The sequence below is a fragment of the Bos mutus genome, chromosome 2, assembly GCF_027580195.1.
Source record: "Bos mutus isolate GX-2022 chromosome 2, NWIPB_WYAK_1.1, whole genome shotgun sequence".
Taxonomy (NCBI): Eukaryota; Metazoa; Chordata; class Mammalia; order Artiodactyla; family Bovidae; genus Bos; species Bos mutus.
In genome coordinates, this window is record NC_091618.1 from 66,185,004 (window position 1) to 66,201,398 (window position 16,395).

The 16,395-nt window shown below is 45.6% G+C and overlaps 1 protein-coding gene across 2 annotated transcripts in view; it reads left to right on the plus strand.

Annotated features, from left to right (window-relative positions):
* The first annotated feature begins 955 nt into the window (after positions 1-955).
* CCDC93 (coiled-coil domain containing 93) overlaps positions 956-16,395 on the plus strand; it is a 103,240-nt gene continuing 87,800 nt past the window's right edge. Inside the window, exons 1-4 of one of the 2 annotated variants that reach the window (XM_070389438.1) lie at positions 956-1,154; positions 5,294-5,407; positions 7,388-7,482; positions 14,631-14,742. In XM_070389438.1, the coding sequence (XP_070245539.1) occupies positions 1,113-1,154; positions 5,294-5,407; positions 7,388-7,482; positions 14,631-14,742 (363 nt within the window). In that variant the 5' untranslated portion in view covers positions 956-1,112. The remainder of the gene's footprint in view (positions 1,155-5,293; positions 5,408-7,387; positions 7,483-14,630; positions 14,743-16,395) is intronic. The other variant, XM_005909400.2, reaches the window with a different exon arrangement.

Here is a 16,395-nt window from a genome sequence, read left to right on the forward strand (position 1 = left end):
AAGTCTCTCCTCTGTCAAGAAAAGGCCCAGGAGGAGTGCAAAAGGCGCAGAGAATTTCTTTAAGGCAAACATTAACTGAGTACCTGCTTTTTAAGATGCTAGGGATGCAGAGAGGAACACATACGCACACACAACCTCTTTGAGTTCGAGGGACTCACAACCTCACACTCCTCACTCGGCCCCTCCCACCCAACACACTCACAGAGGAAACTTTTCTACAGGAAGAGTTTCACACGTCACCTCTTCCTTCATTGCTTAAAGAAGAAAAAAAATAATAATTATAGAGCCGGTGCCCAAGGCTTGTGGCTAGGTACATAACTTCTTTATATAAATGCCATTCTCTGGGACCGACAAGGTATGCTTCAGGTAAATGGTGTAACTACAATGACATCATTACAGGAGTTGCATCCTCAGAGATGACTTTCCTCTCAGCAGAACATGAAACGGAGGGTGGTTAAGGTGAGTGAACACGATGCACTTACTGGCTGAAGGAAGGCAGCGAGCCTAACAATCCTTTTTTGGGGACTTGGTTCCCTGGTCCGTATATCAAGAAGTTTGCCCAAGTGCGTGTAACTCAGGGGACACCCCGATTCTGAACTAGAACCAGCCCGGGTCTGAATAGCCAAGTTGATCATTGCTCAAGCCCTGATTCGGGAGCAACCGGGCTTCCGAAGTTCGGCTCACAGAGAGGACCAAACCCACTTGGGGCATCCGATGCCCGTGAGAAGCAGAGAGGGGAGGCAGGATACAAACCTTCCCCAAGATTGAGGAATAATCCTTTTATAAAGCACCTCGGATGAACATGCAGAGCCCCGGCGCGAAGCTACGCGGAACGTGGACAGCGTCAAGCGGCCCGGACTGCACGTCCTTGCCAGCGAGGGTCCGGGCCTTGCCCGGGGCTGCCCTCGCGCAGGCGCAGTCTCGCAACACTCCCGCCCCAGCGCGCATGCTCCACCGAGCTGCAGCGCTCCAGGCTCCCGGCGGCGGCGGCGGCGGCGGCGGAGGAAGTTTCCGCTCTGCACTCCACCCCGGTAGCAGCTTCGGGGCCGGGGACAGCTTCCTCCGGACGCTCGGCGGGCTTCGCTGCCGCCTCAGGGCGGTCCGACGGGATCATGGGGTTGTCAAAGGGGCCGGAAGGCCAGGGTCTCCCGGAGGTAAGGAACCCCTCCTCCCTCCCTGACACGTCCGGGTTTCCGAGCGAGGGCCGAGCCTGCGGGGTCGCAGGCACCGGGAGATCCAGCAGCGTTTAGGGCTCCCCGCCTCCTTTCTCAGATATGTCCGCTTCCCCAACACCGGCCCTGTCCTCTGGGGGCCAGGCTAGTTCCCCATTGTGGACATGGGCGGAGACTAACTTCAAACGGTGCTGGGTCTCCTGGGACGGAGGGAGCCTTCCCTGGCCAATACCTGCCCCGACGCTGCCCCAGGCGCCCAGGAGCCTGGGGTCCCACCTCTCTGGCACCCTCCGGCAGTCTCTCCCCGACCCCCGGCTCCGCACGGCTCGCCCCGAGGACCGAGGCTCCTGCGTCCAGTAGTCACGAGACGCGCGCTGGGACGGTCCGGGCTCGGGTTGTGCAAAGGGCGGTGACCTTGTGGCGCCTATCGCCGCCTCCCCGGGCCCACGGGGTCCTGGCGGCCGGCACCCGCCGCCGTAGTGTCGGGGGGGATTGCCTCCCTGCGTTTGTCCCCACGCCGGGCCAGGCTGGCTGGAGGAAGTTTGGGAGCAGGGCGCGCGCCAGGTCGTGTCCGGCCGGGTCAGCGCACCGCGGTGTCCGCGGTGGAGACGCGCTCTCCGTCCGTGCGGAGTGGCCGGGCGGAAACGTCGCTGCTTTTCCAGAAGGTAGAGAGGCTGCCTCTCCTTCCAGAGGTGTTTGTTATTAAGCACTCAGTCGATCCCGAGGGACGGGGTGATCAGCGGTTTCTGGATTTATACACACATTATCTGGGAGGAGAGGAAAAGTGCATTTCCTTTTGGCGCAAATATTACTTAGCTAGACGTTTTGCATCTGTGCTCTCTTCCAGTTGATTTACTCAAAAGCTAGTCTAGTTTACTAGATTCTTGAAAGAAATGGAGTCCATGCTGCGCCTCTGTCCCCTTCCTAAGGTTCTGAAGCAGGTATTTGTCAGAAGGACTGATTCCTTGACATGGTGCGTGGTCCCTTCACACTTAACTGCCTGGGGCCAGTCTTGCTTCTTTGCCTTCCTCCCCAAATCCTTAGTTCTTAAATCCCACTAGTACCATTTATTGAGGGATCACTGTTCTGTGCATAAAAGCTGGAGATGTAGTGATTGCAGAACAGAATTAATCTGTCAGTGTTTGCTCCCAGAATGCAAATCCATTTCATCATCTTCAGAAAACCTAGCAAGGGTAATGTCAGAACCCTTCTGTTAGGTAACACTTGACATGCGAGTTGCTTTGATGGACCAGGGTTTGTGAAGACTAGAATCTGTTCTGTGATTTGATTTTATATTTCTTTTTTGCCTTTTTAAATTCTAGGCTCTCATCAGGTTTTTTGCCTGGCACTTTGCTGTGGACTGTTTCTCATCTCCCAGGTTCTAATTTAAATCCCTTTAATTCTTTGCCCCAGTGTACCACCAGTAGGGTCTTTCTAGAAACAACAACAACAACAACAACAACAACTTGCACCTCCTTTGTCCTTTGTTTAACCCTTCACTGTCAGGAGACTGGGTCTAATTTGTCACTTTTCCAAGTTCCTGACAGTTAGGCAAACAGGATTCACTTAGTTCAAAGACTAGTATGTATGAATATGAATGGTATGTGTCATTAAGCTATCACTAGTCCGGTTATTTCATTAAATTTAACTTTGTAAAAGCTTGTATGTATGTGAAGGAAAGAGAGATAGCTAGACATGGCCCTGCCTTCCAGCTTACATGAACTATCGTCCAAGACAACTGACAGTTTAGTGTTCCTAGTTTAAGAGCTTACAGCATTCCTTTTTATTCGAATTTTAGTTTTAAGAGTTGGATGTGTTACCCAGCCTGGTGATGTTTATGACTTCAAGCTAGAGTATTCTTTTATTCACTGCATATTAGCTAGTGACCCTTTTGCATTTTGTTTTAATGTTAACCTATGAAGTGGATTTGGTGTCTTATTAACATTCCCCATTCATTGTCTTGTGCAAGAAAATTACTTCACAGGGTACATTGCAGAAGTACACTTCTCCATTCTGGGGTGGGTAGATGGGAAGTGTGGGCTGTACGCTCGCTAAGGTGTGGGCAGTGGGTGCCCATTAGGTACAAGGTGCGACAGGGAGGACCCTCCCGGGTTGTCCTGATGTATTGTCCTCTTCTTGGAAGTGTCTTCATGATACGTGATTGAACAAATGAAGGATTCCTTTTTTATATCCCAGGAATTTTAAGAAAATACTTATATTATCCCATTTTCCTTTTCTATTCTATTTTTGTGAACCGTAACTGTTCTTTATTTTCTCTTATTTGAATCTCTACTTGTAGATGGTTCTCAACCATCACAGACCTTTTGCAAGGAAGAGAAGGTGTGAATAATTAATATTTATTTTTGCATATCTGCTAGGAATTAGTGAATGCTAATCTTCAGAATCTTTGCTAGCCTGGACCAGCGTCATTTGAGAGGGAAGTAAAATGAGCAGTGTCACAAGGCTTTCGCCTCCATCACTGCCTGTTGCAGGAGATAAACAGTCTCTTTAATAATTCCATGTTCAACTGTGTGTTAACATGTGTGCTCCTTCGCCTGAAAGTTTGTACTTTAAAATAAACTTGACTTTACATTATCAGTGTCATGACTATGAAAACATGTTGTTAATACATGACTGGCTTAGGTCATGGAACTTATGTGATTGATGGTAAGCATGTCATTGCATATTTAATAAGTGTGTTCTTGGAGCCTAATGCTGTTCAGAACAGAGAGATAAACATGCGTGGCTAATAGATGGAATATATGCCACCGCCCCCCCACCCAACCAGCTAATAGTCTATTTGGAAAGACAGGCATGCCACTCAGAAGAGGTTAGTAATTGTATGAATGACAGACTATAAATAAAATAGAAATGGAAAGGAATGACCATTTTAAGCTGCAGAGATGACATTAAATAGGAGCTGGAGTTTGAAGGCGGTATCTGGGTGGTTGGAGAATATCAGAAGAGCGGTGAAGGAATGAGAATGAGCAGGGCTTGTTTAGGTTGGCCACAGCTGTGTCTGGATTGTTTTGGTGGGAGGTAAAGGATGGAGCTGAAAAGATAGTTTACAACCCAAGATCTGAATGCAAAACCAAGACATTTGGAACTTAGCTGGTAGACAATGAGTGATGCCTTAACGATGAGGGCCGGATGCTAAACTAAAGAGGGGTGATGGGAAAGCTGTGATTTAGGAAGGAATGAGCAGGATAGACTATTAGGGAAGAAAGATTGAGAGGCAGTTGCCATTGTCCTGGCATGACTTGCAAATGGAAGATAGGACAAATGTGAGTTGCATAATTAAGGAAGATTTATCATGCACTGTTGGCTAAGGGAACAGTCAGAGGTGGATATGAGGCTATGAACCAGGGTATTTTGACATTGTTTTCTGTAGAGAGGAGTTGTTTATTTTCTGCAATAATGGAAGACAGGAAAGGCACAGTTCAGTAAAATGTATGGAGGCAAAAGTACTAGTGTATTTAGATATATTGAACTTGGAGTTAACAGCCTGGAGTGAAGGTAGGATACAAATAAAGACTGTTTAAATCAAATCCTATTTAAATGTATCAAGTAAATATTATTTTTAAGGCAGCCCTGTTACATGGTAGTAATAACCCTGTAATATGTCTGTGTTGAAAGCCTTCCTTGTATTTGCTGTAGAGATCAAAGTGCAGAGGGGGCCACATGATTGAATTCTTTGTTCTTGCCCCTCTTGTCAGTAACTTCTAGAACCAAGATGAGTGTAAAGTTCAAACAAAACAAACCACCTGTTCCATCTGAAAGGAGTTTATAATCCAGTTGAGAAGCTGCTATATAAGTCACATGTTAGAGAACAGGGTGGTAAATGTGCTGAAGTCTTCCTTTCCCTGGATTCCTTCAGCAGCTGCTGAACAGTCGATACACCTGTGCATGTCTTCTCCCCCATCTATGATGATTAACAGCTTGTTGAGCGGGGACCTTGTTCTGTGTGACTCTGGCAGCACTGTGTCTCCACGTTACTGCATGAACACAGTGATAATTGCCAATATCATATGCTCCCTGGCAGTGAGTCTGTGGTATCAGGGAATATACCTGGTGTTCCTTTATTCAAGGTAGCTTTTACCAGCCTTTTGCTTTCGTTTTAGGTAGAAACAAGAGAAGATGAAGAGCAGAATGTCAAGTTGACTGAAATTCTGGAGCTCTTGGTTGCAGCTGGGTATTTCAGGGCAAGAATTAAAGGCTTATCACCTTTTGACAAGGTAAGAGGAAATCTTTCTAACCATTAGGCTAGTCTTTGTGAGGATGTCATGGTTTACCATGGCAGTAGGGTATTTTTTTGTTAGGATGGCATGGTTTACCATGGAAAGGAAGAAGAGATTGTATTTTTCTTTCTCTCTATCCATGTTGCATTTCTCCAGGATTCAGATTCATTATGGAAGTTTTTGTTTCCTATTAAAATAATCATGTATCAGTAAAATACACCTTCAGGTCATTTTGTGCACGAAGATTGAGAAATACAAATAAGCAAAATCAATAGTTTCTCCTTTCAAGGAGCTTAAAGTTTGGGTGGGAAAATAAAGCTTGTAAGATAAAGTAATTTAAGTTAATAGGGAGCTATCCCAAGTTGATAAAGCTGATAAAGAGTCTGCCTACAATTCGGGAGACCTGGGAAATCCCTGGGTTGGAATATCGCCTGGAGAAGGGAATGGCTGCCCACTCCAGTATTCTGGCCTGGAGAATTCCATGGACTGTACAGTCCATGGGGTCACCAAGAGTTGGACACAACTGAGCAACTTTAACTTTCACTTTCATCCCAAGTTGGGATGCTCACAGATAGTTGCCAGGTATTCTCTGGGCTCTGAATGCTAGGTTTGGAGAAGGAAGAAGTCGCTGTTGGATGAAGTCATTTAATTCGGCAGAACCTTGAACAGTTCTTACACATAAGGAATAGTAGTAGGGTTGAGAGCACAAGGATAAGAACAAAGACCTTGTACTCAAAGGGCCTGACTTATGAAGAGCAGGGAAGAGAGACAGTAAACCAACGCACGTAGAATAAATGGCACAATTCATTAAGTGCCACAATGAACTATGCACAGAAGTGAAGCATCCAGATCAACCAGGACATGCCAGGCAAGCTTCCTGGTAGAAGGAAGCATTGAGTTCCCCCGTGGGCCAAAGCCCTGTCTGCATGTAACAGGTTCTTTTGTAATACGGATGTTTAGGTCTCAGCCTTTGAAATTCTGGTTTGTTAGGTGTGGGCTTGGGACTGGAATCTGTATTTTATTAAGCATCTCGCATGAGTCCACAGTATAGCCAGGATAAGATTCATTGTTGATCTTTTCTAAGATCAAGCTGTGTCTATAAAGGTTTTGTTTCAAATGGATTTTTAGCTTTGGTCTCATTTGCATCTCAGAGAAGTCCCATGACAAAATAGAGTACAGATTCTCATCTCCTTTAGGTAGGAAAAAAATGGGATGTATGGAAATTAAGTAATAAGCCACAGAATGTGCCCCTTGCTACCCACATATCTGGTCCATAAAACTCGTAACACTTCTGCTGTCTTGCACTTGACTGTAACTGGATTGAGGCTTCTCTCAGCTGAGAGTTAATGTCTGTCCCCATTGGTATAAAGAGAATCTATGCATCATACATCCATTTAATCTTAGAAGGCAGCTTCTCAGTCTTCTAGCCACATGTTTCAAGTGCTCAATAACCATGTGTGGCTGGCAGCACCATACTAAACAGTGTGGATCCAGACTGTTCCTGTCCTGGCAGAAAGCTTTATTCAGCAGTGGTGTTTAGATGGGAGAAGGCAATGGCAACCCACTCCAGTACTCTTGCCTGGAAAATCCCGTGGACGGAGGAGCCTGGTGGGCTGCAGTCTATGGCGTCGCTAAAAGTAGGACACGACTGAGTAACTTCACTTTCACTTTTCACTTTCATGCACTGGAGAAGGAAATGGCAACTCACTCCAGTGTTCTTGCCTGGAGAATCCCAGGGACTCGGGAGCCTGGTGGGCTGCCATCTCTGGAGTCGCACAGAGTCGGACACAACTGAAGCGACTTAGCAGCAGCAGCAGTTTAGATGAGTTGCAATGGATGGAGCCAGGACACATATTGTCTCTCTCTGAGGATACACAATTTTGTATATAAAAACTGTTTCTATTTTATCTGCCTTGCACTTCTTCCCTTCTTCCCAAACTAGGAAGAGAAAATAGGTATTTTTTTTATGTCTTACAGGTGGTGGGAGGAATGACCTGGTGCATCACCACTTGCAACTTTGATGTGGATGTTGATTTACTCTTTCAGGAGAACTCTACAATAGGTCAGAAAATGTAAGTTATTGGGCTTTCCATGGATGAGCCTCAACAGTGAGAAAGGAGCTAAATCTTGAGCATTTGCTGTGTGCCAAAGGTTGTGTCAGATGCTTCACTCGTGGACTAAAAGAAGCCAAGGTCACACAGCTAACACATGAGAGTCATCTAATATTATTATGATGTTAATAGGCTATTTCTGGTGTTTTTTGTTGATCAGAATTTCTGTTGATTGCTTGAATATCTCCTTCCAAAGGCATTGAATTTGGATGGAAGTTGGATAGTTGAAGGGAGGGGAATCTTTCCCGCCCTGTTGCCTCTGCATAAGGCAGAGCCTCACTTTGCCTGTGTCCTTGCCAATGACATCCTGGAAGGGTGCCCTGGCTGATCTTCTGTAGCTTACCAGGGACTTGATGATTTCGTGAGATCATTGGGATGCCAGTTCTGCCCAGCCCTGCCAGTGGGCAGCTGTGTGACCTTCCTTTATGTATAGAAAGAGGGTTTGTGATCTCAGATCTATAGGATTCTGTGATTTACTTACTCATTTTTCTGAAGCCTTGTCCTCCCGTAAATGGATTAAAGATGGTTTATGAGCATGCATGGGGGAGCAATAATAGTGGAAAAGTTAAGCAAAGCAAAAAGGGTAAAAAAGGGAAGGAAAGGCAGAATTGAGGGTAAAGAACACAACTGTGAGGAGCCAGAAGGCCCTGTTTTCCTAAGGATGGGACACAGATTTGGCTGAAAAGAAGGAAAAAACATGAAAAGAAGAAAAAATAAATTATCCAATTTATACTTTCCATATAGTAGAAGAAAAACTAGTCCCTGGGAATCACCAAAATCCTTAACACTAAGACCAAAAGGCATTCTTGGCTTCTTGTTAAGGAGTTCATGCTGTTTGACACAGTAATACTGCTATCAGTGCCCAGCCATGAATAGTGGGTGCTGCATCCTGACACCTGTGTGTGCGGGCTATGGCATCATGTCCAGCCACCCACAGAGAAAAGTTCATTTGGGGGGTTGCAGTGGAGTCCAGGTGTGTGGCTCTGCTCCTGATGATCCAGTTCAACCCAGCGGGGGAGTGTATTCTTGTTCTTTTATTTTTATTGAGGTGTTACATACGTGAAGGTACAAGAAACATTCAGATACTACCAAAGGGAGCAAAACATGCAGCGGATGTCTCTTCCCTTTCCCATTTTACACCCTAGTTTTATTCCCTGGAAAGAGTTATCTTTGACTGTCTAGGTTTTAGATTCTTCATTGTGGTCACTAATATGTCTCCACCTTTGTATACACTGTTTCAAGTCCAATGAGAGGAAGAAGTTGGCTCACCTGTACCACTCACTACATCCCCTTTGTCTTCCAACTTCCACTCTTTTAATTATTGTCTTTCTTTTCTATGATTGCTTGCATAATTTTGCTCTATTTAAGTTTCTATTTCTTGACCCATTAATATAGTTTCTCCTGTTTATAGTCTGTTCTATAGTACCAGTTAAGTTGTCCATGCTTTGTCTACAGGTAAATTCTAAAAGTAAATCTATTAACAGTATTTGCAATAAGAATTAAGATTTGTGATGGGGTCAGAAAAAGAATGGTAATTTTCTGGACCATAAGGGTGGATTTATTGAACCCTTACATTCATAATGTTCTGGATGCATTAATGAAAAATGTGCTATCCTCATGGAGCTTAGAGTCTATTGGAGGAGACAGACAAAAACTAATCTAATAAATAAGTACCGTGTGTATAGACATATGTGCTATGAAAAAAACTAAACCCAGGAAAGGGTATGAGGAGAGACGTAGGATGGCAGGCAGTTGTGGTTTAAGTTGGTGTAGGCTTCACTGAGAAAGTGATACTAGAGTTAAGACTTGAGAGATGAGGGTTCCAGGCAGAGGGAACTGCCAGTGTGAAGGCCCATGCAGAAGCTTGCCTAGAGTGTAGTGTGGTGGGGGTGGGGCTGTGGGGAGGGGGCAGCAGCAGATGGAAGTGCAGAGAGGTCATGGGACAGATCAGGTAGCACTTTGTAGGTCAGGTTTAGGACTTGGGGTTTACTCTGCGTCAGGTGGGAAATCCATGGGGGTGGGGGGCGTTGAGCAGGGGAAGAACACAGTATGTTCTGTGTTTAAGAAGGACCCCTCCTCTGAATACTGAATTAGAGGAGTGAAGGTGCAATCAGGGAGATTCTTTAGCATGTTACAGTAATCCTCCCCTGGGCAGTGGGCCGTAGTGGTGGCATTCTGGGTCTGTTTGAAAGGTAGAACCAACAGGGTCTCATGGCATATTTGATTTAGAGTGTGAGTAAGGGAGCGTGGAGGATGACTGTGAAGTATTTGGCCCAAGCGAGTGGAGGTGGTCGCTGGAAGTCATTGAGAGTCAAGCACACTGCATTTTGCTTCATGTTTACAAAGCTTTTTTTCCCCCTTGCATTTCTGATTGCCTTTTTTTCTTGTTGACAAAGAAGCATGTACTTTTACCTGTAGCTGAGATCAGCCAGCTTCTTAATCAGTCTGTTGACTAACATGAATTCTCTGCCTTCTCGAGTACACTCTTGGTTGAAGCCTCTTTCTTTTCCAATTTGAGCTGATTGCCTCTTACACCTGTGGCACCTCTGATGTTCTCGGATTTCTTTTGCATTCTTTGTAAGCTAGGATTCTCAGTCTGTATTTCTGAAATCTAAAAAACAGTGAAAATGTTGGTGTTTTGTTTTTTTTCTTTGAAGTGTGAATATAAAACTTTAATTGGAAGCAAAACATGACCCGACTGACTTAAGGTTATTTATGGTCTTTGTTGATCCCACTTATGTGAATATTCATAAATTTTGCTACAGAAATACTCATTTCTTTGATGATAGGATGCTGCTATGGATTTCAGTGGGTCTTACATAATACATAGTGCTGCTGCTGCTGCTAATTCACTGCAGTCGTGTCTGACTCTGTGTGACCCCATAGACGGCAGCCCACCAGGCTCCCCCGTCCCTGGGATTCTCCAGGCAAGAACACTGGAGTGGGTTGCCATGTCCTTCTCCAATGCATGAAAGTGAAAAGTGAAAGTGAAGTCGCTCAGTCGTGTCTGACTCCCAGTGACCCCATGGACTGCAGCCTACCAGGCTCCTCTGTCCGTGGGATTTTCCAGGCAAGAGTACTGGAGTGTGGTGCCATTGCCTTCTCCATATAATACATAGTATATACCCCTTAATCTACTAAGCTACAACATCTAAAGAATTGTGAGTTCTGAAGCACATCTGCCCCCACAGGGTTTGGTTAAGGAGTTGAGGGTGTATTATTTTTCCTGTAAGTACTTGATGTGAAAGCAAAGCTAGGGACAGGGTTTACTTGTAAAGACCCAGCAGACTCCTAGCAGATTCATCAGGAAGTTGAGTCTCTATTATCTGTAGAAGTGTCATAGCCACAGTGCACTGAATTATCCAAAATCTTTTCTGTTTGGTTTTGGGATGTGTTCTGTGTTTGGGGTCCTCCCACAAAGTTTCTGGTTTGGTACAGTTAGTTCAGTGCAGTCGCTCAGTCACGTCCGACTCTTTGTGACCCCACGGACTGCAGCATGCCAGGCCTCCCTGTTCATCACCACCTCCCGGAGTTTGCTCAAACTCATGTCCATTGAGTCTGTGTTCTGTGTTTGGGGACCTCCCACAAAGTTTCTGGTTTGGTACAACTCAGACTAATACTGCCGTGTGCTCGCAGCGCCTCTGCGCGTGCCAGCTGATGGGAGGGCAGCGCCATCTCTGAGGTCCACGCTTGCCTCACAGGCGTGCTTATCTTCCATTTGTGCCCCACTGGGGCACAGACGGGCCTCGTTTGTGGGTGGGCCTCCACTGGGGCCTCATCCTCCTCCTTGACCCTTCTTTCATGTGGGTTCCCTGAACTTCCCCTCTGCATCCCCAGTTTGTCCTAAAATCCCATCACCACAGAGTGCTATGTTCCAAGGTCCATAAATAAGATTTTAGGCTTGTAACCAAGTTCATTTCTACAACACACATCAACACATGTTTATTAGGCGCCTATGTAGAGAGCATGTGCACTTTATTATTTGACCTTCATAGCAACCTTTGAATAGGCAGGACAGGGATGTTCCCTCATGTTATGATGGTAGTGTTGGACCAGAAGGACCGGTGGCTCGCCAAAAGTACCACAGTGGGTGGTGGAGCTTGGAATTTAGACCCTGGTTTAACTCACTCTCTTTCACACTGTTTGCAGTGGAGGAGGAAACAGTGCACTGAACACTTAGAAAATGAAAGGAACCAAACTTATCTCCGGTAATGAAAAGTGGGTGTGTTAAAAGCATAGACTGGGAAACCTGTCTGGTGACCTCTGCAATTGTTATTTGCCCTGATTTTCAGAAAGTCAGAGGATCCACTTTGAGCTCCAGGGAAAAGCCAAATGGAGACTGGTAGGTTTCTGCAGGAAGTCTTTCTGACTTTTGCCCCCAAGCCGGCCTGTTTTCTCCCACATCCCCACCCCTTTGTATTAATAGTACCTTCAGCTTCTTCTACACTCTGCTGACACTGCACACTTGGTAGTCATTTCTGGGAGGCAGGTTTAACAGGGTTGTAAACCTCAAGATGATCCTGGGCATCCTTCCCTCAGGGCCTTTATGAACTGGGAGAGTGGGCCGTTTCTGAGGAGTGGCCAGGGAGAACCTTGCCTGAAGGTGGAGGGTTGGCTGGATGGTGTTGGTGTCCCAGCCTCTGATTTTTAAGCTTCTGAATGGTATGGGCTATCAGTAACCCTCCCTGCATAGAACCACAAATCTGTAGCCACTAGAGGGAGCTCACCTCCTGCCAAACCAGAACGTGACTTGGCTAGGTGGTCCCGGTGTGAGTGAATTCTTAGACCTGCCCAAGCAAGGACTGGAAGCCAGAGTGTGACCATCTTCACTTGCTAAGCTTGGAATCTGGGGAGCAGAGCCAATTAAGCACCCATTTCTTCCCCTCACAAATTTCAAAGAAATTAAGGAACAAGACATGGGAGTCTTATGGACATTAAATTAAAAAGTAAAACTTATCAGAGAGAGAGCTTTAGATAATGTTGCCAAATGAGTGTGTCAGTCTTTTCTACCAAACTGTCCCATTCGGACCCCAGGAGGAGCTGGGCAACCACAGGCTTCCCTGCTGGGACAGAGAAGATACTTGTGTCCTGAGGATGGGCTACTTAGAAAGGAGGACCCACAGGGCCTCTGGGAGTCAGATGACACTTTGCTTCCACGCCTCAGACCTTTTGGATGAATAACACCCTGCTTCTGTTTGCAGTGAACATGTCCTCCCGCATCCTCCCCTCCTGGAAGGTGGGTAGTCCTGCCTTCTGTGAGTGCGTGCAGTAAGGGAGCAGACGTCTCCTCTTCACCTGTTTTTCTCTTGACGTATTGGACTTGATGTTATGATTATGACTGTTTCCACTCAGCAGCTTTAAGCTTGCTCCTGCCTTGTGAAGCTACTGTAGATATAAACATGGTTGTGTGGTGTGTTCTCTGGGGAGCCTTCTCTGGGAGCCATTTGGCTTCTGTTCCAAGGTTACTTAGTTCCTACCAAGAGCGAGGGCATGAAACGTGCTAAGGGAAACTTAAGTTAGATATTTTCTCTTATCCAGGCCTGAGTTAGGTGTTGGTCTTAAGGATGTCTGTCTCCTGGAAAGGATTGTGGAACTGCAGAAAGACAAAAGTGTGCAAGATTTCTTTGCACAAGAGATACCTTTTCGGTAGATAGACCCAAAACTTGCTGTAATTGAAGCCTCTAGTAAGAACCTGCTGACCTTGTAACCATGGCCTTTATCTGTTAGAAAATAGTCTGATACTTGTAGATGAGGCCACTCTGGCTGAAATTTTTTAATGTCTTAGATGAGAATATAACCTAAACTGTCCATGTAGGCTGAGCCAGGAGCCCCCATTTCTCCGTATGGCCCCACAAGACCACAGCTTGGACTATTTCTCAGTTTCTAGGCTATGTACCATGGCTTTGTGGGTTAGCAAGCCCACTGAAAACCTCTGTTCTCTCTCCTCTTGAATCTGATCCGACGAAGATACAAGAAATAGAAACCAGATAATCAGAGATCAAATAGCAGCTGATCACAGATTTAAATCTGTGGTGAAACGAACTTGCACACACGTCCTTTTTTCACTCCTGCCATAAAACTGTCCCACCCGGGCCAGGGCTCAGCTGGGCATCCAGTGGGGCTGGGTACTCACCTCCTGACTGAGGTCAGATATGCTCTGGGCTTCAGAGAGCCTGCCTCCTGCTCTCCTCCAGCCACTTCAGGGGAGGACCAAGCAAGGTGGAAGAGAGAGATCATGTCCCTTGTGAGAAGCTGAAAACTCGTCTTTGGAAAAAGAGTGGTTCCTCCAAATCTAGGATTAATTTTAGAGTATCAAAATTAAAGGCTATTGCTTATTTCAAAAATATTTCTTAACAGAATAGAAACTTCAAAAAATTTTTTTCCACACAAGCCTGAGACCTCATGTTTTGTCTTAATATTCTGGGCACCTGGCACAAAGTTTGGTAATTAATTTGTTGCCTGGATGGTTTTTCAACTTCTGGTGGCTGAGACAGTAAAGAATCCGCCTGCAGTGCATGAGACCCAGGTTCAACCCCTGGGTTGGGAAGATCCCTTGGAGAAGTGAATGGCAACCCATTCCAGTATTCTTGCCTGGAGGATCCCATGGACAGAGGAGCCTTGTGGGCTACAGTCCATGGGGTCACGAAAGAGTCAGACACAACTGAGCAACTACGCACACACGAATGATATTTAGAACATTTTTAAAAAATGTTTAACCTAGTTGTTTCCAGACTTTTGGAAAAAGAAAGACAACAAAGTGAAATGTAGAACATGCAGCACTAATAACATTTTATTTTACTGTGTAAGGATGTTTAAAAAAAATAGCTACCACCATAACATCATGAAGAAACAAAATATTTTCTTATAAAAAGTAGGATGAACATGATCTTGGAATTAAGGGTGAATGCAATTTACCTTATGTGGCCTTACATGCATACAGGTCTAAATTGTGCTTATTTTTCTGACTTTGCTGTCATCCAGGAGAAATGTGGTCCTAGTCTGGTGTTGAGAAGCCCCGGATCCCTCTGGAATGCAGCCCAGTGGGTAGGGATGTCTTAAGAGCCACATAAGGCGTTCTCACTCTTGGCTTGTTGTTTCCCTCCGAGCAGAGCTCTATCGGAAAAAATCGTCTCCGTCCTGCCAAGAATGAAATGTCCACACCAGCTGGAGCCCCACCAGATCCAGGGGATGGATTTTATTCACATATTTCCTGTTGTCCAGGTGAGAGCGGCTGAGGGGTTTCTTGTCCTCTGAACATCGGCATTCCTGTAATGGGTCTGGCTTTTGGGCTCTCTGGCCTAGATCCTGGATCTGATGGGTGTGGCATGGATTTGTTGGCCACAGAACATGACTGCACTCCCTAATGTTGTCCTCAGAAGTTGCCAGTATTCAGTCTACCTTCATTCCACTCAGTCACCTGTTCTATCTTTGAATGTTTCCCACAAGTAGCTTTTCATTGCCCTTCTGGGAGGCCCCCATGCTCTGGTTCCCTTCTGTCTCTCCAGCCTCAATTTATTCTTTGTTTTCTTTGTTCTTTATGTTCTAGCCCCCTGGCTTTCTTTCCAGTTTCCTCCCACATACTACTTTCCTGTCGTGGGCCTTTCTCTCAGCCTGGGAAGCTCTTCCCTTCTCTCCTTTCCTTCATCCTTTCAGCTCTCAGTTCCAGGTCTCCTCAAGAAAGCTCCCCTGACCCCCAGATCTAGAGCAGGTTCTTTTGCTGTATTCTCTTACACAGCATAGTCCCTACCTTCACAGGGATCTTCCTTACCATATTTGTGACCATGTGCATCAAAGTGTCTGGTTATTTATCTCTGTCTTTCATGGGCAGGTATCAGGACTGTCCTGCTCAGTCCTGTGTCTTTGGCACCTCATGGAATGTCTGGCACTTTGTAGGCATTCAGTCCTTATTTGAGGACTAAATTTCTAATGAGACTTATCTCTAGCCCAGCTCTTTTCTGAGACCCCGTAATGAAGTGGCTCATGCTGTACAGGTCCCTGTATTCTGTGTGGTTTTTGTGCCTCAGACTTTCCTCCAGGTACCACAGAGAGAGGAGGAGTAAAAGGACTCTCTCTGTTACCTGCTATATGGACAGCACTTAGCCTCAGGTCCTAATAGAGTTGCTTGAAGCATCTGTTGTAATCCCAGTCTTACATCTGAGAAAAGTGCGACTCATAGTGGATAATCAGTTTGCTTAAGGGCAGAGAACTAGGGAGTGGAGAGGCAGATTCCTCTAAGTTTTTCCTTGTCCCTAAACCTGCACTTTCGCCCTCCACCACCGTGCAGCCACCCAGAGGAAAACCACACCGCCCCTGCTAGAGAAGTTCACTGATTCTGTGAAGGTTATGTAGTGTAGCGGTTAAGAGCCTGGACTCTGGAGACTTTTTGGGTTCAAATCTGACTCTGCCACTTTCCAGCTGTCTGATCTTGGGCAGATGTCTTAACTTCTTACCTGTTAAGTGGAAGGTAATAATAGCAGCTACCTGATAGAACGAAAGTTGAACAAGTTACCATGTGTAAAGCACACGGCTGAAGGGCTAGCGTGTTCCAGTCAGTGCTTTCTAAGTGTTACGTAGTTGTTTCTGTGGTAGTTACTGCTGCTGCGAATCTTCCCCTGAACTATTCAAATTAAATATGAAATTCGTAACTGAAATTTGTACATTTGAGGCTAGTACTTTGACTCAGGATTTGATGTGTATGTCCGTTAGAGGAATGTACCCCCATCCTTTTGTGAAAATAGGAAGTAGGGGCCCTGTGGAAATTCTTACAGAAACCTCCAACACTCTCATATTGTGAAGTTGTTGCCTTTTCCGCCTCAACCTGAATCTGTTGTGACTAGACTTTACTCAGTCCTGTGCTAGAACTTGGAGGACCAA